This window comes from Protopterus annectens, chromosome 1.part2, assembly GCF_019279795.1.
Source record: "Protopterus annectens isolate FY-2018-M chromosome 1.part2, PAN1.0, whole genome shotgun sequence".
NCBI lineage: Eukaryota > Metazoa > Chordata > Ceratodontiformes > Protopteridae > Protopterus > Protopterus annectens.
This window is the reverse complement of record NC_056727.1, coordinates 529,710,990-529,734,317: the sequence shown is the minus strand read 5'-3', so window position 1 is coordinate 529,734,317 and position 23,328 is coordinate 529,710,990. Positions and strand designations below refer to the sequence as shown.

The window sequence follows — 23,328 nt, the reverse complement described above, 5'->3', positions numbered from 1 at the left end:
TGGTGCTATTAACCTGACACATTGATGGACACAGAGCACATATGTATTCATACACATTGTCTGAGGTGCATGCAGCTTATGACTCTTACATGTTGTCATTATACACTATGTGTATTCCGCCACCTTTCCCTCCTAATATCACTAGTTCTAGGATGGTTTAGTTGAGACTGTGTTAAGATTCTGATTCGTAATCACGGACGTCCCTGGTAATCGGGGACAGTTCAATGATATGGTCCCTATGTATTCCCCCAATGGTCCCTATGTATTCCCTCAATGGTTTACGGACTGTCCAGTAGATGTGCTCTTACAGTTTGGGAGGTATGGGCATCTGCTATACCCAGATCGGAATATTACTTACACCCACGGGGCGGTCCTAATACGTGTCTGCCAGCCAACATCTGCACGCCTAGCCCCATAATCGCATACCCATAGTTCTCCCACCTGCCACTACTCTACAGCACTCATCCTTACTGTGGGCGCAGGTGGGATGAACACACCCCTACACACTGCCCACTCTCTCCGTGTCGGGACACATGTCGTATGTTGTGTCAACCCATGTGTTATCAGGCTTGCACAACCTACTATTCCGAGTACAGCTACATCCTGGTCATAATGATGTTCCCTCATTGGTTGAAGGTACCAAATTTTTGGTGTCCCGCAAGGGACATCGCTGTCCATGTTTAAAGTGTAGACCTTGTAGATCTCTCCCACTGGTAGTTTCCTGCCGGTGGTCTGGGAAGCAGTGTTCTATTTACCTTTACTGCGTGTCAGTATGTCTCACCGGCCTAGCTGGGGAGGGTGATAAGTAGACGTTTGTTGAGTGGACCTCCCACCAGCATATGCCTGGTCTAAACATGTTACCCGTAACTGCTGCAACATAATCTAGGTATATACATGTGTATAGATGCTGCGGTGGTACGGCGGTAGAGTTGTTACCTCACAGCAAAAGGTTCTCCCATTCGATTCTCGGCTGGACTTGGGAGTGCCTTCTGTATGGAGTCTGCATGTCCTCCCCGTGGTTAGGTAGTGTTCGAAAGACATGCGTGCGTAAATGGGCGTGCCTTCGTTGAAGGTTGGGTATCAAGCTGGTACCTCGGCTTTTCATAAAAATCTACTGCCAATCATTAGCGGACTGGAGTTCCGCTGTGGCGACCCCTTACCAGGAAAAGCCGAAAGACAAACTACAACATTTACTGTAACATATATATATATATATATTTACATTAATATATACAGACATATCTGCATATTTATTCATACATGTATATTCATATCTTGCAGTTACATATATATATATATATATATATATATATATGTGTGTGTGTGTATGTATATGTTTATATATATATATATATATATAGATATATATATATATATATATATATATATATATATATATATATATGATTATATATATGTACATCAGTGTGCCAATACATTCCCCGCTCATACGCACTTACACATGCATAATGGTGTTTATAAGCTTCAGCATACTAGTGCCTTATTCATTATAATGCTGACACACTCCAGTTATCTTGTAATCGGTATGTAGCACATTATACAGCGGACAGATGTCGCTGTATGTTCATGTACGGATTACCGATGGTAATTGGAATGTGATAGTATGATTCGACCCGTCCCTCTTCTTCACAGCCTATTATTCCATGTACTGTCGATGTTTGTATGGGTACATTCCTATTATTTATGTCAACAAATGGAATGCACGTGTTACAGAATTTGTACTTCAACATATATTGTTGTCTGCATGTGAGTATGTATATATACCTATTATAACCTAGCTAACCTCCACGGTGCGGGCCATTAGAACTGGCCCATCCAATCCTGGCACTCCTGGATCCATAACTGCATACCCATAGTTCTCCCACCTGCTACTACTCTACAGCACTCATCCTTACTGTGGACGCAGGTGGATGCAGGTGGGATATGAACACACCCCTACACACTGCCCACTCTCCCCGTGTCAGGACACATGTCGTACGTTGTGTCAATCCATGTGTTATCAGGCTTGCACAACCTACTGTTCCGTGTACAGCTACATCCGGGTCTTAACTGTGTTAATCCCACTGACTGAAGGCACCAAATTTTGGTGTCCCGCAAGGTACGTCGCTGTCCAAGTTTAAAGTGTAGACCTTGTAGATCTCTCCCACTGGTAGTTTCCTGCCGGTGGTCTGGGAACCAGTGTTGTATTTACCTTTATTGTGTGTCTGTATGTCTCACCGGCCTAGCTGGGGGGGGTGGTGGTAAGGAGAAGTTTGTTGAGTGGACCTCCCACCAACATATGCCCGGTCCAAACATGTTACCCGTAACTTCTGTAACATAACCTAGGTATATACATGTGTATTTCAATGTAACATATATATATATATATATATATATATATATATATATATATATATATATATATTTACATTAATATATACAGACATATCTGCATATGTATTCATACATGTATATTCATATATTGCTGTCATATATATATATATATATATATATATATATATATATATATATATATATATATATATAATTATATATATGTACATCAGTGTGTCAATACATTCCCCGCTCATATGCACTTACACATGCATAATGATGTTTATAAGCTTCACCAGCATACTAGTGCCTTATTCATTATAACGCCGACACACTCCAGTCATCTTGTAATCGGTATGTAGCACGTTATACAGCGGACAGATGTTGCTACATGTTCATGTATGGATTACCGATGGTAACTGGAATGTGATAGTGTAATTCAACCCGTCCCTCTTCTGCACAGCTTATTATTCCATGTACTGTCGATGTTTGTATGGGCACATTCCTATTATTTATTTCAACAAATGGAATGCATGTGTTACAGAATTTGTACGTCAACATATATTGTTGTCTGCATGTGAGTATGCCTATATACCTATTACGACCTAGCTGACCGCCACGGGGCGGTCCATTAGAACTGGCCCATCCAACCCTGGCACGCCTGCATCCATAATTGCATACCCATAGTTCCTCCACCCCACCCGTGTTAAATTTACACGCGTAACATCCATTATCCACGTGTTATTGCAGCCATGACACACCTTTACACATTTCCCTCTCCAGAGTTTTTGGGGCCCTACACATATTCTGTCCCACCTCGTGTATTCACAGGGTCTCCTACCATGTATATTTGCACATACGTGCCTTTCCTGGGGTTATGGAATACGACCATTTGCGCTTTCTAATTTTTGGAGGTCCCAGCATGGGACTGCATTCGTGTGTAAAGTAGACCTAGCATTTCAACGATGTTACTCCCACTGGTAATACCCTGCCTGTGGTGTGAGTAGAGGTGCTCTGCTCACTCCTGGGCAGCTTTTTATGACATACACTGAAAGCACTTTATAATACCAACATTGCTCTTGATTCCCTTCACATCCCTTGTGTATGCTTTACTGTTACAACGTCCATTCTTTATATATATATATATATATATATATATATATATATATATATATATATATATTTCTCATGTATGTAGATATATATCTATACACACACATATATGTGTGTGTGTGTGTGTATGTGTGTATATATATATATATATATATATATATATATATATATATATATATATATGTCTGTGTGTGTATATATATTACATCTGTACATACATTTCCTATGCTGGGAGCTGCTTACACCCGCGCAGGAGCACACGCCTATGCTAACTGTGCATTACATGTTTACTGTTGCTTATTTGTGCCTTATACATTATGACAATACCACTTTGATTGAAAGGCTCTGGTTAATAGTCCCATGCGATACACGTCCACCTTTACATGTTTAAATGTCAGCTTTAAAGCAGAGCAACATTCATTCCACAAGGAAAATGATATGTGCTATTGTCGACCTTGAACCGTGAATGCCTTTTCGTTAGGTGGATGCTCTAACCACTACACTATTGGTGTTTTGCCTCATTTATATGTATACCCATGGTGCATAGTTACTCGAACACATGCCTCATCGCTTCACTTACACAGCAGGCATCCATTTACCTGTTGGGAAAAACGCACTACTACACATGCGTCATTCCCTATTCCCTACTCCTCTGTACTCGTGCCGCATGTTGACTCACTCCGAGGATATTCAGACCTCTACTGCCTATAGTCCTGGTACATACATGTGTGCGATTGTTAGGGTGTTCATATGGTCTTCTGGGTTTAAGCTTGTCTGACTGGGGACCGAGACTGCCCTGTACCTAGTTGAAAGTCAGACTTAGCAAGGGGAGATCGTTCGTTCCACTTTTAACATCCTACCTGTGGCTGTGGATGCAGAGGTGTGCTCACCTATGGCCATCCTGATATATAACAGCACTAACTATTACGGGGATTTCCTATATTGTGACTATGTTCATTCTTCATATCTATATATATATATATATATATATATATATATATATATATATATGTGTGTGTGTGTGTGTGTGTGTGTGTATGTATCAGCCTGTACATACACATGCTCCTTTACATTCCCCATACCGTTGAATCACCGCCACCTACCGTCGCGCATACACACTTGGATACCCGCTTACATCTCGGGTTGCCACCTTTTCATATGGCCAAAGCGGAGCATTTTCGGGACACACATCAGACTTTACAGGCCAACACATACCCAAGGTCAGTACAAAGGTTAGAACTTTACTTATTTGCCTAAATGAACGCTTATTCTTGTAGCGGTTTGTTTGCTTCATCTGTTTCTTGTAACTTTGAGTATTTTACATAAATAACTGTTTTATGCAACTGTTACATGAAATATGGGACATATTTCCTACAATCACAGGACATTTGCCATTGCATTATATTTGATTTGGACACAACTACCCAAAAAAGGGACTGTCCCTCACAAGGTGGGGCAGGTGGTAACCCTACTTACGTCTGCTTTACAGCACCTTAAGCACCCTATATATCTGACTGCCACTATGCGAATGTGTAAGGTATATATTCCCGATAATGCACGTGGGGAGACGTGCATCACGGTCAGGTGTTTAATCCCGGGTCGTAGGTTCTGCAGGACCAGCTGGAGGCTGAGCAGTCTTGTGGACAACTACTGCTCATACAACTTATGATCAGATGTATACAGGAATGGACATCATGTCGTGACACCAAGTCTAATGTTTAGAACAGATACATATCCCATGAGGGATATCCAAAAATTGTGTGGACCGATGACCATCTTTGCTTTACGGCTGTAAGGTAGGGTTATACATGCAAGGGATACATAGTTTGCAATCCTGAAAATGCCAGGGTGAGACTGCCTACTAGATATGGCTGCTCCTATCTAGCAGCCTGAGTATGGCTGGTTTTGGTGGATGTTCAGGAAGGGGGGGTGTGCTGTGAAGGGGATGATGGGTATTCAATTATGTATCCAGGTGTGTTGGGGTTGGATAGCTCAGTTCAGGCCAGACCATTATGTGGGTATGTGCCGGTAACGTTTCTGTACATGTGTATTGCACATTTTAATTTTCACATATTTGTGGGATTATATTGCAGATGTGTATATTTGTTCTTTGGTTTTCTTCCTGATTCACCCACCGCTCCCTCGTAGACCTCCAGTTCACCTATTGTGCATCCAACCCAGTCTCCCCTTGGCGAATTATTACATTACCCGTCACCCCCCACCCCCATATTCCACAATCAACATTCATCCCTTCTCTAGTTGATGGCCCATGGCACAGTCAACAGAACACATTGCGAACACTACATATCTCTGGGACCAATATGGTTGTGAGGTCTACACTAACATTTCAGATCATCCACATGCTGTACTTCACGCACATAGGTACTCGTAAATACTTATCTTTCATGACATGGTAGGTAGACCCGGGTAATACACGTTCATCTATGGGCCGTCCTGGTAAGGACGACTTGGACCGTGAATGGGCAGATATTAGGCGAATGCTCTGACCATTGGTAGGGTTGCCACCTTTTCATATGACCTGGATGGGACATTTTCGTGGCACACATCTGAGTTTACAGGCCAACACATACCCACGGTCATTACAAAGGATAGTACTTTAGTTTCATGCCTACATATAAGCTTTTATTGTTGTAGCGGTGTAGTTGCTTATTCTGTTTCGTTTACTTGCTTATTCTGTTTCTTGTAACATATAGGTATTTTATATATGGACATACGTACTGTATGGGATTATTTCATAACATATGGGACATAATTATGTCCTACTATCGCAGGACATTTCACATTTATTATGAATCTGGTATGGACACACCTGCCTAGAGGGGGACTGTCCCTCACAATGTGGGACAGGTGGTAACCCAAACCATTGGGCTAGGCTTGGCAATTGGCGGCGCGCTAACACGATGTATTTCGCTTCCACTTGGTATAACCAGCGACACTACAATGGAATACGGGCACAGGGTTTTAATATCTTTGTTCGAGGGACGGGGACTCAATATTCAGCTATGTGCCTTTGTGTTTACTTCTTATTGTGTTGTTTGCAATGATGTCTTGTATGCTTTGCATACATTTCAGTATCCACGGACACTGACAGGAGTGATTACTATTAGAGGCAGGCTGTACTAGTCAGCATTTTAGGTTGCGCGTATGCAGCCGACATGATCACTCCTCCGTGCAGTGCTTGGACGAGCCCCCTGCACTCGTACACGTTTCCTATGCATGTGGCCGTTATGGCAGTGCACCTTCATTAATATGCATGTGGTGCTGCTGCGCCATCTCTATGCCGCACGGTCGGCGCAAGGCTAACGCCGAAATCCCGGGGACTGTCGAGGGCACTGCAGCATTAAATCATAGAACTGCTGCCCCACCAAACACAAAAGGTAAAATCTTAGGATGACGGAGGGGGGGGGGAGTGTGCACATGGAGGATGATATGACTGACAAGTGATTTCAGCCAAATGCAACAACACTATATGGGGTTCATCAGTGATGAGGTATGCAAACAGCCCCTTTACCAATGAGCACACAGCACAGTTCATAAACAATGTAGGAAACCTGGCACAGTGGTCTGCTGTTCTCCAAAATAACATGGAAAATGCCCAGTACAGCTGACACCTGCAACACAATGGATAAGACAGACATCAGACTGAATAACCAGGGCAGAGAGTATTACCTGGAACAGAAATTTATGCTAATCCAGACAAAACCGCAATAGAAAATGTTATACAACTCAGCTGTGTGAGCAGTTACTGTAGATGGCAGTTCCATGTAATGTATGCCTCCACTTCACCACCACAGCATTAATGCATGTTGCCAGTCTGTGCTACAAAGAATAGACACTTAAAATTCTAATCAGTTCAGCTGGGACTTCTACTGTGCCATGAGACAGTCTGCGAATCTCCACCCAAGTATACATTCTTAAGTGCTGAGAATTGCATATCAGTAAGTTGTTCAGAATAACAACAATAATAAAAAAAAATATGCATTCACTTAGAAACAAATCAATTATAATTCTACTATTAAGAAATGAAGACAAAGCCTTACCTTAACTACATTTGGATAGAGTGCAGCACACAGCATTGCTGACATCAGCTTAATGTTGTCTGCATTACAATTTGCCTAGAACAAAAATACAAAACTATAAATCTTCAACAAAAATTACAGTTTGTGCAAAACACACATTTAACACAATATTTCCTCCAAGAGAATACATATTCTGCTTAACATCTGAAATGCAGCTGCACTCCTGCATTATGAAGAGTTAACTCTGCTGGCATTCTGCCATGCTTTAGTTTTACATATAATCTATGACTGCTAACATCAATTACCTAATCCCAAATAAAATAAGTGAAAAAAAGGAAAACATTTCAAACAGTGGTTTCATGACACTAGCTATACTGACAGATTCCATGGACACCTTCCTCTAATTACTGCTACTTTTTCACATGTTCATAAAAGGACAGGATATATTTTTTCACAAGTCCCTAGAGATTTCTTTAGCTTGGAGTATTTCCACTACCCCATCACAAGAAACTGGAGACACCACCTTTTCTGTAGCCAATACCCCTGGCTCCCCATACTCACCCACCTTTGCCACACACACTCACATGCAGTGTTAACCTTCAACATCTCCAGACACACACACACACACACACACACACACACACACACACACACACACACACACACACACACACACACACAATTCTTATTTCTGACACTTGTCACTATGGTCAGCCTCACATGCATATGATGACAATTGTTACCTGCACTCAGTACTCTGTTGCTTGGGTAGCCAGTTTCTGTTGCTTGGGTAGCCAGTTTCTGATGCACAATGTGGCCACTCCATGCATGGTATAGCATCATCTGGGTGTAGTCATGCATGCATCATTTTTACAGTTATGTTATGCTTATTCTGGTCCATTGTTATGCATCAGCCACTGCCTCGTAGCCAGTGTTATGGCATACTGTGCCCTCTTCCATCTTGTATAGTCATCCCCTGCAGCTGGCACCTCCTTAAGCTCCCCAAAAGGCACCTTCTGTGGTGTTGACTCCAGGACTTCCTCCACTTGGTGTTGACTCCAGGACTTCCTCCACTTGGTGGTCTCTTGCCTGCTGTAATTTTTTGCATATTAACATGCTGTATGATATTACAGACACTGCAAAGATTTTACTGCACGTTCCAGGGTCATAGTGCACTGCACCATCAGAGAAATCTAAACAGTGAAAGTCAGCCTTTAGCAGTCCAAATATATTTTCAAGAATAATTTGAGTCTGTGACAGGGTGGTGGTGTATCAATTCTGTGTCATGATCTGTGGATTTCTAATTTATGTCATTAGCCATGGCACCAGGGTATATCGGTCACTGCCAATAAGATGGTCCTATAGAAAATCACCCTACACAAACCACTGAGATAAGTTACGTGTGCCAAACATAGGAATCATGGCACTACCAGGGTAGCCTCCTGACACATTGTACATTATAACCTCTGCATTACAGACCACCAGGCAGTTGATGGAGTGAAAGTGCTTATGGTTGATACACCATTGCTTCTGCTCCCCAGTGGGGCTATTATTGCAATACAAGTGCAGTCAATTGATCTTCATATCTAAAGGAACCTGGCAATGTCATGAAATGCCTGAATGATGCTGTTTCTCTCCTCTGTGGTACCCTGGACCACATATACACCCTCACATACTGTAGCATGGCATCAATGATCTGGTGGAGTAGCCTTGAGGCAGATGCCTAAGATACACCCACTGTGTCCTCACTGGCAACCAAAAGGTCCCTTGTAGCTAATATTTTCAACACCACAGATAACTTGGCGTCTACATGGATGGATACAACATGAGCCTGCACATGAGGGTGTCACAGCTTAACCAGTTCCTGCACGATTCCTGTATCCACATGGTAATGGTCTAATATTTCAGAGTTGTGGAGGGTGTGGCGTGTTAGCTGTGGACAGGTAACTAGGCAGCACCAAGGGTGATGACACATATTTTAGCAACTACCAGTAATGATGCCTCTTGCATATATACACTTATTAATGTGGCAGCTACATGTGCATATTTTCCGGGTCTCTCTCACTCCCTTAATGTCAGGATTTTACTACAGACAACAACTCTGATGGCAGCGTAACTTCACGTGAAATATCTACATTTCTCAGTTGGTCTACAATATTGTTTGCCCTCATCTGCTTCCTGTAATACCCTCATTTTAATAATGAAGGTCATTTCCATGCTATTATAGTGTCATTTGCAATGATATGTAGAATGTGGCATTTCTCAACCTGCAGCAATCACATTCACTGCATCTCAATCATTCCCCTCCATCCAGGGCAGCATGGCTGATCTTAGTGTAAAATCAGCTACCAGGACACAAAAATGTTTCTGAATCTAAATGAATGTCTTTAACGGTCTCCCACTATGACCTTCACAGCGTGCCACCAATAACATGTAACTCTCTCAGTTATGTAAATATGAACAAGTGACAGAAATAGATATTTGTACTACAGGACATCCTAGATTAACTGCAGGACATCCTAGATTAACAATCTGTTATTTTATTACTTCCACCTTGTCCTTTCTTATGCTGCTAATTATTAATAGGTATGTCATTGAGATGAGGTGCTATAGGCATGAATGAGTTAAGAAGCAATGTCAGACTTGAGCATGGTAAATGTTTTGATTCTCCAATGAAAGACACTGATCTGTTACTATCTAGCCCCATGGTGTTATTAGGCAATTCCCCAGGCAATTCTCAGTACTGTTTTTTTTTAGAATATACTGAGTGGCTTTTGTATCAGATGCACAAAGAAAACTGAGTATCTGTTCACACTTCCTACCTTCTGTTTTGTTTGATAATTGTATTTATTTTTTAAAATAAATCAGCTAACCAGCTTTGGTGACAGAGAGGGATAATGCCCTAACTAGGACCAGGTGACCCAAGTTTGATTAGCAGCTCTGGCACCCGAATGAAATGGGCAGGGAGGATGGGTGTGAGTGAATGCTGATGCTGCTGACTCTACCATCCTGGGGAAGGGAGCTGTCATTCAAGTGACAAACCAGAGTCATCTAGTGGAAGCACTATGTGTTGCATCCATGGAGCACAAGCTTATAATCATAGTGTGCCACAGTACATAAATAAGTAACCAAGTGAGATTGCAGAGGCTTGCTCCCTGCAGGAAGCAGCATGCAGTGAAAGCTTGATTAATTGCTTTTGGTGGTGATGGGGGGGGGTGGGGGCTGCTCCACTAGGGAAGGAGTAGGCCACTCCACAGACTCAGCATGCTGACCCACTCCCTGCCACTTGACTCTTGGCCCATCTGGGCTACCTTAGAAGGAATGAATAGATTATATTGTTCTCATATACAATATATATTATATATATATATATATATATATATATATATATATATATATATATATATATATATATATATATATATTTGCTGCTATCACTGCCAACATATTTAACTGCCTGGTCTCCTGACAGTGGTAAAGTAACACTTACTGCTCAGTATTAATCCCTCACATGCTCTTATCATCCATGTACATGGAAATACAAAAGACTGATTACTGTGGCTAGCAGCCTATTCTGCTATCACTACCCAAAGAATTAATCACCTGGTCTCCTGCTCATGTCTCAGCAGCATTTGCTACCATCAGGCACCCTCCCACTCCCTGCTTGGATTACCATTTAATTCACTGTCCAAAAGGCCTGGGCCAGGTTATGTGCAGGCATCAGCCTATACTGTTGTACAGTGCTTTTATGACCCCACCAGGTGATGAATAACTGAAGTCCAGTGCTGAGGCTGGTGCAAAGAGCAGCCCAGTAGACAAGGTAAACAGACTTCAAGGAACTTGAACAACTACCACTAATGAGATAGTCTCTGAGCAAGGAGAAGGGATTGACCATCCAAGGTGGGGTCCTACCCTCAGAAACATGTCACTCCAACCTAAGAGGCGTTACTTTGTGTGAGGTGGAAATGCTGCACACTGAACATTGGGGAAGGCTTGCTTACTGTGAAGAAAATGAAAACACTGTCATCTATGTTAGCATGTCTGTCAGGAGATTTGGGCATATTCTCAGATTAACTTGTAGTGTATGTCAGTATGCCTAATTGTGAAGATGTAAATAAGTTTTAAAATGTTGAGTAATTCTCTGTTTATACAGAAAGTTTAGACAATCTGTCAGTGTTTTGATGCATTTCTAATTGCACACTTTTGACAGGGACATTCTAAAGTACTGTGGAGAATCAGCTGAACAGTGAGTAATGTCATTAGAATGTTCCTGGTTGCTAAGTGATTATTTAAACAGCTGATTGACAGAAAAATTACTTTTTCAAACAGCTGATCTTTATTTTTAAAATAAGACAGTTGAAACTGAAGTTTGTCAAGTGCAGAGCAGTTTTGTGAATTACAGTCAGTTACAGTGCTGTGCAGTCAGGGAATACCCATGAAAGAGAACTCACCTAAAACTGTATGCTTACCTTTTGCCTTGCTATTATGTTTTAGATTAGATCAGAGACAATATTCTATTGTTAGATTAGGAAAGCTTAGTTATTAAGATAGAGTTTTTCTAGACTAATGGACTCCTATCCTGCAGTTCAATTTCACAGTTCTGGTGATTAAGTTTTGGTGTTTATTGAAGCCTATTGATTTACATTCTTGTAATCATTTTACTTATTATTAAATATTTTTCATTACTTTACATTGTGGCTGGAAATCAGTGTTTTTCTTTAGAGATTAATGAGTGTTTATACCTGTTTGATACTCCCCAAGTCCCCTCAAAGGCCTTGCTACTCTGGTCATAGCTATCAATTATTTTGATATTTAATTTTCATAACTGGACACCCCTTTAGAAGGGGATGAAGTCACTCTGACTGGTGGTAGCATCACCATACTATTTTGGGGAAGGGACACAGCTGGAAATCTGTGTCAGGCTTTCCCAAAAGTGTTTGTGTTTGTACGTCTGAGATTTAAATTTACTTTGAGTGTGAGTGTATCAAAGGTCTTAAACTGGGACACATCACTCTGAAGTGTGCAATAAGGGAATACACATGGGGTGGACAGAAGTATATAGTCCAATCCCAGGAAAATAGATCATGTTCCTGTTGTGCTCTTAGGGGAAAATTGTGAAATATTACATCTGTTTAAGTGACAGCTTCATATTGGAGTCAGTTGTGAGGATTGAAGCTCCTTAGTTACTAACTCAGGATAGTAAAGGATGTCACATTAATTAATGCCAGTCTGGTGGGATATAGACAGATGTCAGATTTATTGATGGCAGTCTGGTGGGATATAGCTGGATGTCACATTTATTGGTAACAGCTGCGTGGGATTTTTAATTGGATCTCAGTAGCTTGTGGGCAGTTGTCATTAAGATTTGCACTCTTGACAGCCACAAGGTAAACATTACGAATTTCAATCCACTACAGTTTTATTTATTTTTTTAGTCAGTCAGTCAGGGATAACAGAAATGACTAGGTCGCTTGGAATTTTTTTGCATGATCTTTCGACTAGGGGTTACCCGGATAAGTTAACAGAAAATGTTCAAACATAAATAGAGACTTATAGGGACAATAGAGGGGCCCCGTATTTTTCGAGCAGACATAGGGATAATAGTAAACAACATAGTAACCCTAAGCCCATTGGTAGAAAACCTAAAATGCTTTTCACTTATTCCAGCAACATACATCAGTTCTGTGATATAGATTGAAAGAACTGGCCGATCCTGTTAGCTGACGATGGAATTAAAAAGATTGCTGGGCAAGATCCCAAATTTATTTTCAGAAATAATATGAGTCTGAAAATGATGTTGTGTTATGGTCCTAAGTGTTTGGGGGTGGAACTCTTACAAAGAACAGGAACCTTTCCGTGTGTGAAATGCAAAGCATGGTCTTTCATTGTAAAAGATCAAATATTTGCTCATCCTAACACTGGGAGGAAGTTCATACCCAAGTTATTTTCCACTTGTAACAGCAACACTTTAGTGTATTTCGCAACCTGTACATGTCATTTTTTTATATAGGAAAAACAACATGTCAGCTCAAAGAAAGGATTTTAGAACATCTTAGTAACAAAAGGAATAATGTTCATACCAATGCCTTGGCAGTACATACAGATATTACAGGACATAATGTTTTCTATTTCAGAGATCTTCAACAGGTTAGAACTAGTATGAGAAGAGGTGATGTTAACAACTACTTAGAGAATTTAGAGGTAAAATGGGTCATAGCATTACAAGCCCATAGAGATCCGGGCTTAAATGCAAGTGTTCCACTGAAACCAGCACTAATTAAAAGACATTGAATTTGATTTGTCAATTACTAGTGACATGTGATTTTAACCTGTATATACTGTTTGACTTTTTATGCTGATAGTTTTAGTTGGATCTGAGGAAGCTGTAGCCCTGTGAAAGAGCTTATCCTTTTACAATAAATTTGTTAGAAACAAGTTTTGGAAGAAATCATTTTGTTTGTCTCTTCTCAGTTTTGTTGGTGTGCTCACATCCTGTTTTTTCACGTTGGACTTTATTGTGTGTGTGAGCAACCTTTGGAAGAAGTGTGTGCTTCCCTACTTTTAACGTTAAAGATCCAGTTGGCTAAGGAGTGTAAAGCCAGAGGATTGGTGCATGCCAACCTGACCAAGGAAGCAATGATTTCATCCTTGGTTGCAGCAGCAGCTCAGACCATCTGTTTGGAGGATATCTAGTTTGGTGATGTGCAGCCTGCCGAGACGCGACAGTCCACATTTTCTTTGGAGGACATGAGAATCCATCTGGAGTTAAGGAGATTGGAACTGGAGGCTGAGGAGAAGCAGCGCCAATATGAACTGAAATCCAAATGCCTAGAGAACAGATGTCTTGAACTGAAATCAAAAGAGAGACTGAGATGTTTAGAAGCAGAGAACAATGAGAGACAATGTGAGAAGAATGAGAGACAGCGCTGACATGAAGTGGAGCTTTTTACCTCTCAAGACGGTCGTGGAGGTAATGGGGAAGGGAAAAACTGGACCCTAGAAGCCGTACAGGTCAGTAAACTTCCTCCTCAGTAAAGGGACTTTGACAGGTTTTATTCATATCTTTGAGAGGGTATGTAGAAAATATGATGTTGACCATAAGCTCTGGGTTTGGCTCCTGACTCCTTAATTCTATGGTGAAGCTGTCCAGGCTATAGCAAAGTTAAATTGATGTAGACTTTGAATTATGATAAAATGAAATGCTGCTTGCTTGACTGTTTCAAACTTACACCTGAAGCTTATAGAAAAAAGTTTTGTGAACAATGACGCAAGGCAGATGAAAGTGTACATGCTTATACTGCTGACTTAAGTACTTACTTTCACAGATGGGTGAGTGATTGCCAGGTCACCACTTTTGAGGGACTGGCAGACCTTTTGGTGAGGGAACAAGTCCACAGTACTTTGCCTGATAACATGAGAGTCTGGTTTGGCAACAGTGAGTGCAACTGTGCAGAGGAGTTCGGGAGAAAAGGGGACCTCTACTTGGAAAGCAGAGCACCACTGCATTGGAAAAGGACACCCAGTGCTGTACATGGACATAAGGGAACCCATGGGGAGCAGTCTAAACCACTCCAACAGAGTACACTAGTAACGGGGAAACTACTACTCCAAAAGCATGGTTAGAAATGAGATGTTTCAAATGTAACCAGAAGGGCCACATAGCAGTCAAATGTCCATCAAGGCAAGGGGAGAAACAAAAGGTGAGGGAGCCAGCAAGTGGTGATGACAAACAGCCAGGGGTAAGTTGTTTAGAAACAACTGGGCTGCGATATTATCACCAGAATTTATATCCTATCTTAATAGATGGTAAACAGGTAACTGCTAAGAGGGACACAACTTCTGATATAACCATTGTGAGGCCTGCAGTGGTTAGAGAAGAGCAGTACTTGCTTGGGCAGTCCACTCCAGTCAGAGCATTGGGAGGGACCCCGTTCCAAATACCCTTGGTTAAGGTTCATCTTGACTTGGAGGGTAGAAGAGGAAGGAAGCAAGTAGATATGTCCTGATAAAGAATGACTTTGATGATGCAGTACCTTGTATACATGCAGTGACATGCAGTCAGGCTTGGAGAAAGTCATGTAGGTCCGGTAGTCTGGGAGAGACCCAGAAAGATCTCATACCTGAAGCTGGGACTGGCGTGGTGGCTATTTCAGAGAAGGTGTGATATGGTAGCAGTAAGTCTGAATGTGAGCCACAGCTGATTGTGGGTACTGATGTTCCCTTGGATACTGTGACTGCGGGGACAGAGGTGAGTGGTGGTACCCTGAGTGACAGCGAGGTGCAGATGTTGGAAGTTACTAGGCTTCCTGTGGAAAGGCAGCATGTGTTTGAGAATATTCCTGCAAATGTCCTGACAGGGAATGACTGTGATGATGCGGTGCCTTGCGTGCATGCAGTGACAAATAGGTTGAGAGACAGGCATGTAGGTCTGGTAGTTTGGCAGAGAATCAAACAGATCTCATACCTGAAGCTGGGACTGCTGTGGTGGCTATTTCAGAGAAGGAGCTATCCTGTAGCAGTAAGTCTGAAAGGGACCCACAGCTGCTGGAAGGTACTGATATTCCCTTGGACACGGTAACTGTAAGGATGGAAGGGAGTGATGATATAAAGACTGACATTGAGGTACAGCTGTTGGAAGATACTAGGCTTCCTCCAGAAGGAAAGCTTGGGAGGGTCACAGGTGTATAGTTGAGACAGGCTCAACTTATAGACCCTACAGTACAAAGCTTAAGGGAGATGGCTAAGGAAGCGCCTGAGGCATAAAGAAGAGGGGAGTCTAAATAAGGGAACAAGGGTTTGTCGTATAAAGAGTGGATTCCTAAGGGAGGGCTGGAAGGTGAGGTAGTAAGGCAGTCACTAGAGCCTAGAGCCTACCATCTGCCACTTCTAGCTATAGTCCCCGATATTCCTTGGGAAGGGGATATTGTGGCAGAGAAGGAAGGTTTGTTGCATAGAGAATGGACTCCTAAAGGAGGGCTGGAAGGTGAAGTAGTATGGCAGTCAGTAGAACCTAGAACCTACCCATCTACCACTTCTAGCTATAGTCCCTGATAGTCCTTGGGAAGAGGATATTAAGGCAGAAAAGGAAGGTTTGTTGTACAGAAAGTGGACTCCAAAGGGAGGGCTGGAAGGTGAGATAGTGCAGCAGTTGGTACAGCCTAGGGCCTACCATCTGCCACTTCTATCTAAAGTCCCTAATATTCCTTTTGCAGGTGATATTAATGTAGAAAAGGTGGAAAATGTTTGCTAGAAATTTTGAACAGAGTAGGTTTTCCACGGGAAAAAAATGACTGATCAAGGTGCCAACTTCATGTCAGCCAACTTCATGTCAGACCTACTGACTTGTCTGTGGAAGTGTTGTGAGGTGAAACATTTAAAGAACACTCCCTGTTATCTCCAGACTAATTGTCTTGTGGAGAGGTAAAGACTATGCTACTGGCATTTGCAGACCAACATGTGAGGGAGGTCTTAGATTAAGTAGGGCAGGATTAACCATTAAACCCAGTGTCAAAAGGGTACGGCAAAGGTCACTTACTTAGGACACAGAGTGGGAAGTGGTAAAATTAGGCCAGAACCTGTCAAGGTGGAAGCTATCCAAGCTTGGCCAGTTCCTGTTACTAAGAAACAAGTGAGAGCATTTTTACAGACAGCGAGGTACTATAGGAAATTTGTACCCAGTTACAGTTTGTACCCATAGCTGCACCACTTACTGACCTAACTAGGAATAATAAACCAGACAAGGTAGTGTGGACCACAGATTGTGAATAGGTATTCCAAAAACTAAAATAGATTTTGGAAGGACCTCCTGTTTTAGCCAGGCCAGATTACAATAAAGCAGTTTTTGCACAGGTAAATGCTTCATATTATGGGGTGGGGCTGTACTCAGACACATTTCCTCAGAAGGAGAAAAATGTTGCAGTGGGGATAATAATGCTAATGCAAATGGATTGCCAGGAGAGGACTGGGTTGGATATTCCCACAGACCCATTTTTTTCAAGCGTTGGTTTTCAAGGGTCACTTGAAAATCATGCCTGAGTCATGGGGGGGGGGGTGTGAAGTAAATGAAAACACTGTCATCTATGTTAGCATGTCTGGCAGGAGATTTGTGCATATTCTCAGATTAATTTGTATGCCAGCTTGCCTAATTGTGAAAATGTAAATAAGTTTTAAAATGTTGAGTAATTCTCTGTTTGTACAGAATGTTTAGAGAATCTGTCAGTGTTTTGATGCATTTTTAATTGTGCATGTTTGAGAGCGACATTCTAACATACTGTGGAGAATCAGCTGAACAGTGAGTGATGTCATTAGAAGGTTTCTGGTTGCTAAGTGATTATTTAAGCAGCTGATTGACAGAAAAATAACTTTTTCAAATAGCTATTATTTTTAAAATAAGACAGCTGAGACTACAGTTTGTCAAATGCTGAGCAGTTTTGTGAAGTACAGTCAGTTACAGTGCTGTGCAGTCAGTGGACACCCATGAAAGAGAACTCACCAAAAACTATACGCCTTCCTTTTGCTTTGCTATTATGTGTTAAATTAGATCAGGGACAGAATTTTTTAATTCCGTTAGGAAAGCTTAATAATGGACTCCTATCCTGCAGTTTAATTTTACAGTTCCGGCGATTGAGTTCTGGTGTTTATTGAAAGCTACTGATTTACATTCTTGTAATTATTTTATTTATTACTAAATGTTTTTCATCACTTTACATTGCGGCTGGAAATCAGTGTTTTTATTTACAGATTAAAGAGTGTTTATACCTGTTTGCCATTCCCCAGGTCCCCTCGAAGGCCTTGTTGCGCTGGTTATAGTTATCATTTATTTTGATATTTAATTTACATAATTGGGCACCCCTTTAGAAGGGCATGAAGACACTGACTGGTGGCAGCATTACCATATTATTTTGAGGAAGGGACAAAGCTGGAAATCTGTGTCAGGCTTTCCAGAAGTGTTTGGGTGCATGAGATTTAAATTTACTTTGAATATGAGTGTATCAGAGGACTTAAACTGGGACACATTGCTCTGACATGTGTAATAATGGTATACATTTGGAGTGGACAGAGGTATATAGTCCAGTCCCAGAAAAATAGACCATGCTCCTGTTGTGCTCTTAGGGGAAAATTGTGAAATATTACTTCTGTTTAAGTGACACTCTTATATTGGAGTCAGTAGTGAGGATTGAAGCTCCCTAGTTACTGACTCAGGATAGTAAGGGACATCACATTAATTGGTGGCAGTTCAGTGGGAAATAGCCAGATGTCACATTTATTGGTGGCAGTCTGGTGGGATATAGCCGGATGTCACACTTCCCACCCAGTCTTACTTTAAAAAAAAGTGTACCCAAAAAGTCACCACTTCACTCACATAAATCAAGACAAAGGGAGCTTTGAAACTGCTGCAATCATGACAGACTTAGCTAAGGGTGCTAACTTGGTCTGGTCTTAAGTTGCATTACCTTAATCTCCCATTGCTCTTTCTTCACCTTTTGGGAATAATCCTCCAATCCAGTTCCTATCCCAGCATCACCTCATCCTGGAAAGCTATTCATAAGACTTCTCTCAGCAATGCCTGAGAGTGGCTGGGCTGATATACTAGCACTTGTGCCAACACTTGATGTCAAGCTCTGCGAATAAGTAGAGCAGGCAACTATCTTTGTGGTCCTGTTTGATAGTATGACATCTACTAAAGTGCTTGGAAGGTCTGTATTTTTAGGCAGTGTTTGTGAAGACTTTCTTATAAAGCATAATGAGATGAGACCAAAAATGCATAACAGGCTAGAATAGGTTGTGGTTTTGAGGTTCAGTAACCCCTCTTTAAACTTGGAGAGGGAATGTCCCTGCATGGACTAAGGAAGGTCACTATGCATTGAGTGTTACAACTCAAAATCAGAAAACTGAACTAACCAGTGAGAATGTACCTGAATAGGATCATAGGCAATTCAAGGCAATTGAGTCTTGTGACTATTTACGCTTTGGGAATACCCAACCTTATATTGTATCCCATCCCCTTTCGGGGAGGGTTAGGTCGGTGAAGCCCAAGCTGAATTTGTAAATACCAATCCAATCATCTGGATCCCATCTGAAAGAAGTATCCAGTGTCTGCTCAAGCAGAAAGTCCCCTGAAGTAAGATAGCAATCTGATGCAGAATTTTACTGAGGAATTAAAATTCAGATTGCATATGATTTTCTTTTAAAATGCAACCACGTTTCATTTTACTTGTACCAAATTTTAGAAGGCTTGGAGGAAAAGGATTTAAAGCAGTACTGCAACTATTTAGGTTGAAACGCAGACAAAGTTACCACATAGCATAGTTGTGTGCCTATAAAGATACTGGAAATGGATGGTAAATTAAACTAACAGATTGTGTAGCATGGTCAAGAAGGCTAGTGTAAGCGCAGGTTAGTCAAGTGATAGTTCTACTGCCAGGTACTTTCTACTACTTTTGACCCATAGGCAGAATGAATTATCCACCTCTTCTGGTGAGTGCAGGGTTGGCTAGTAAATTACCAAAATGGCTAAAAGACCTCAGAGTAATGCCAGAGTGCCTAGCTTGAGTACAGAGTGATGACAAAGTGATGTTCTTAAGACAAATACCCTTATTTTCTAGGAAGAACATGGTGGCTAAATGATTGTCAGGGTGGCTGGTAAACTCAGTGGCTTTTAATAGCTTTATTAAAACTAGGAGGGCTACTATAATGGTGGAAGATAATTACACAACAGTATGCTAAGGTTTGCATACACATAGCCATTATTTTTGGAAGTGTTTTGCATTAAGTAATTATTGCAGGGATTATTAAAAGACCAAGTTCCATCTGGAATAGCACTAACTTTAGTTTGGCCTTAAAATAAGGATTCCTTGAAGTAAATCACTGTGTTATATGCACCAAACTAGCACTATTAGGAGCAGGACCTTTGCCCTTAAGCTAATCCAATTAGGATATGAGAAGTAGGTGCTATGTGTAGCAGCCCTCAGTTGTGTCTCATACATGTTGAGAGATTGAACATTCCATACCAATCAACTACAAAACATTAACATCCAAGCATAGCTGGCCTGAAATACTGCAAAGAAAAAAGAAAGGTAACTGCAAATCCTGTACAATTACAATAGAAAGAAATTCAGCATGCAAAATGAATCAGTCTGTGATCACTCCAAATATATAAAGTAAACAGATAAAGGATACACCAACAAAACACAATTCATCAACTTGCGATTCATAAAAGGAAGCTACTGAAAATACCATTTGTTGATTTAATTAAAAGACTAACTCCACAACCCAAAACAAGCTCCATACAACCCAAGGTGTAGGTGACCTCTCTGTATGCTACTTGTTAAGATCAGCTTTGCATCACTACATCTTAAAGAAAGGAAAAGTGTTAGGTTTACTCCCTATAGCTATATTTTATTTTTTTTCCATCTCTTTTTGGCTTTCTTCAGGTCCTTTCTCAGCAAATTATGCTTCCTATAATTTTGACTTAGTTAAACATGATTCAAGGAATTGTGTTTCCAAAAGTGTACAGCACACAAACTGACCAAATATAAATGCTATTATCACCATCAAAATTTCCAAAAATGTTTATGAAAGTACTGCGCATTACCAGTGCTGACCCATAACACAAAAGCTCAGAAATTCTAAAAGTAGAGTTATCTTATATGTTCATTGGTCTACTGTCTCACCAATGAAAACAGAAATCTGCTGGAAACTGTTAGTTGTAAAAGTGGCTTACATCTGTAATCATTTACACATGCCAAACACCACTCCCTATTAGCCAAATACAGCATTTTAGCGTTTAAAGAAATTACACATGTATCATAAATTACTTGCATATAAATGATTAAGCTTCACTCAGTTCATTGATTTCACATTTAGTTGAAAAAGAAGTCACTGATGACTGCCATCAGTTCCTTTTTCACTGACAAATTTGTGTTTTTACTTGTATTTTGTGATGAAGTTAGAAAAGTTTATAAGGTATCAAGCTTTATTTTATGTAGTTAGGGTGTATTTAATGCCTTTGCTGGTTACAAAATGTCAAATGTTTTGTCTATTGGTTACAGTCAGATCATGTAACAGTGGGAATAAGGTCTACATCCACCTGCTGTTGTGTGATCTCAGAATTAGTATATCTAGAGGGTCTATATTAGAACACCGAACGTTCAAAATTTCGAGTGTTCTAATATCGACCTGTTTTCAGCGAATGCTGAAAATATCGAAGAAACAGAAAACTGAATTTTTTCCTAGGGAAAAAATTCAGTTGTCCGTTTCTGTTGCTTCGGTATTTTCAGCGCTGTGGTGGAAAGTTACGGGTTGGGTTCAAGTAAGTGTGAGATTGTGTGGACGTGAGGGTTAGGGCGGATTAGGGCGCGGGTCAGGTAAGTGTGCGATTGTGTGGACGTGAGGGTTAGGGCGGGGTAGGTGAGTTACGGTTAGGGCGTGGGTGAGGTGACTGTGCGATAGTGATGGACCTTAGGGTTAGGGTTTGGGTTAAGGTAAATGGATAGTTAGTGGTGTGTGTATAGTTTAGTGTAGGGTTAGGTGTAAGAGTTTAGGTGTATGTGTGTGGATTGCTGTTTGTTTGGTGTGCTTGTGTTGTGTGTATGTGTTTTGGAACATCAAATTGTTTCCCTAGGAAAAAAATTGTTGTTCTGTATGTTCGATGTTTTAAATTTTCAATTCATAGGGTTCGATATTAGAACACTCGAAATTTTGAACGTTCGGTGTTCTAATATAGACCCTATCTAGAGATGCTGGGATGTGAGGGGTGCAGAGTATCTAGAGATGCTGGGATGTGAGGGGTGCAGAGGAACTCGCTCCCATGTTAAAACATTGTTTTTTTAATTTATATTTGGATTGGGAGTCAGTGTATTTTTGTCAGTGAAAAACATTGCAGAGAAACTTACTTTCACTAGAATAATAAACTACCATTGGCAAAACAGAAAAATCTTTTATCAGCCCAGCCACATCCCTGTGGTAGTTCTCCTGAAAACCAGGGAGTATCATCTACTTCAATTTACTTCTAGCCCCAAAATGAATATTTTTGGGGGCATTTTTTTTTTGGGTAACAATGACTAGGAAATGCCTTCCCTGCTAAAATATGGCAGGGGCACTACCAGTTCTTTCCAACCATTCAAGACATACTTGTAGTGCATGCAGCACCGTGATAACACTTAAAAATGGTTAAATTACATCCTAGTTCACCACTACTCTAGCTTAAGACCCGATCTTAACAACACTTAGAAGGATGGTTAATAATTGCTATGCACCCACTATGTCCTGTTAATATTGAGTCTACACTAAAGCAGACAGTAATGACCAGTAAACAGTAGCAGTAGGACATGAAATGGCTTTGTTTCAAATCCCTTTTCTGCCTGCTGCCTGTTAAAGTATACATGCATTTTGAAATAAATTGCTTCCTTTAAAAAAGGAATACATAACGACATCAGCCACTTCCCCACCTCTTTACTGGCTTTTAAAGCCAACACAGCTATCAACTAGCAAATGCAGCAGATAAATCGCCATGTACTACAAAGAATTATAATCAGATCTGTCATAGTAATGAACTATTATGTGTTCTCGAAATGGATGGCAAGTTGAATTTCTTGGCATCTATGCCTCAAACATATAATATATATATTACAATTGGCCACTCAATCATAATCCTCTATATAATGCATCAAATGCTTTGACTACACTCTACAAAATAAGAAAAAGTAACCTACAAATTTTGCTATAACAAGCTTATTTGTATTATATGTATTAATTCTGGTTTAAGCACTTGGGCTTCAGGCCAGTTATTTTACATTAAGAGGGTTCGTGGTCTGCACTCTTGTGGGAGGAGAGGCTGGAC

The 23,328-nt window shown here is 40.8% G+C and overlaps 1 protein-coding gene across 4 annotated transcripts in view; it reads right to left on the bottom strand.

The window, feature by feature from the left end:
- DHX57 (DExH-box helicase 57) overlaps nucleotides 1-23,328 on the bottom strand; it is a 2,066,546-nt gene that overhangs the window by 293,418 nt on the left and 1,749,800 nt on the right. For all 4 annotated transcript variants that reach the window (XM_044057412.1, XM_044057439.1, XM_044057430.1 and 1 more), the window contains one exon: nucleotides 7,509-7,583. In XM_044057412.1, coding sequence (XP_043913347.1) covers nucleotides 7,509-7,583 — 75 coding nt within the window. The remainder of the gene's footprint in view (nucleotides 1-7,508; nucleotides 7,584-23,328) is intronic.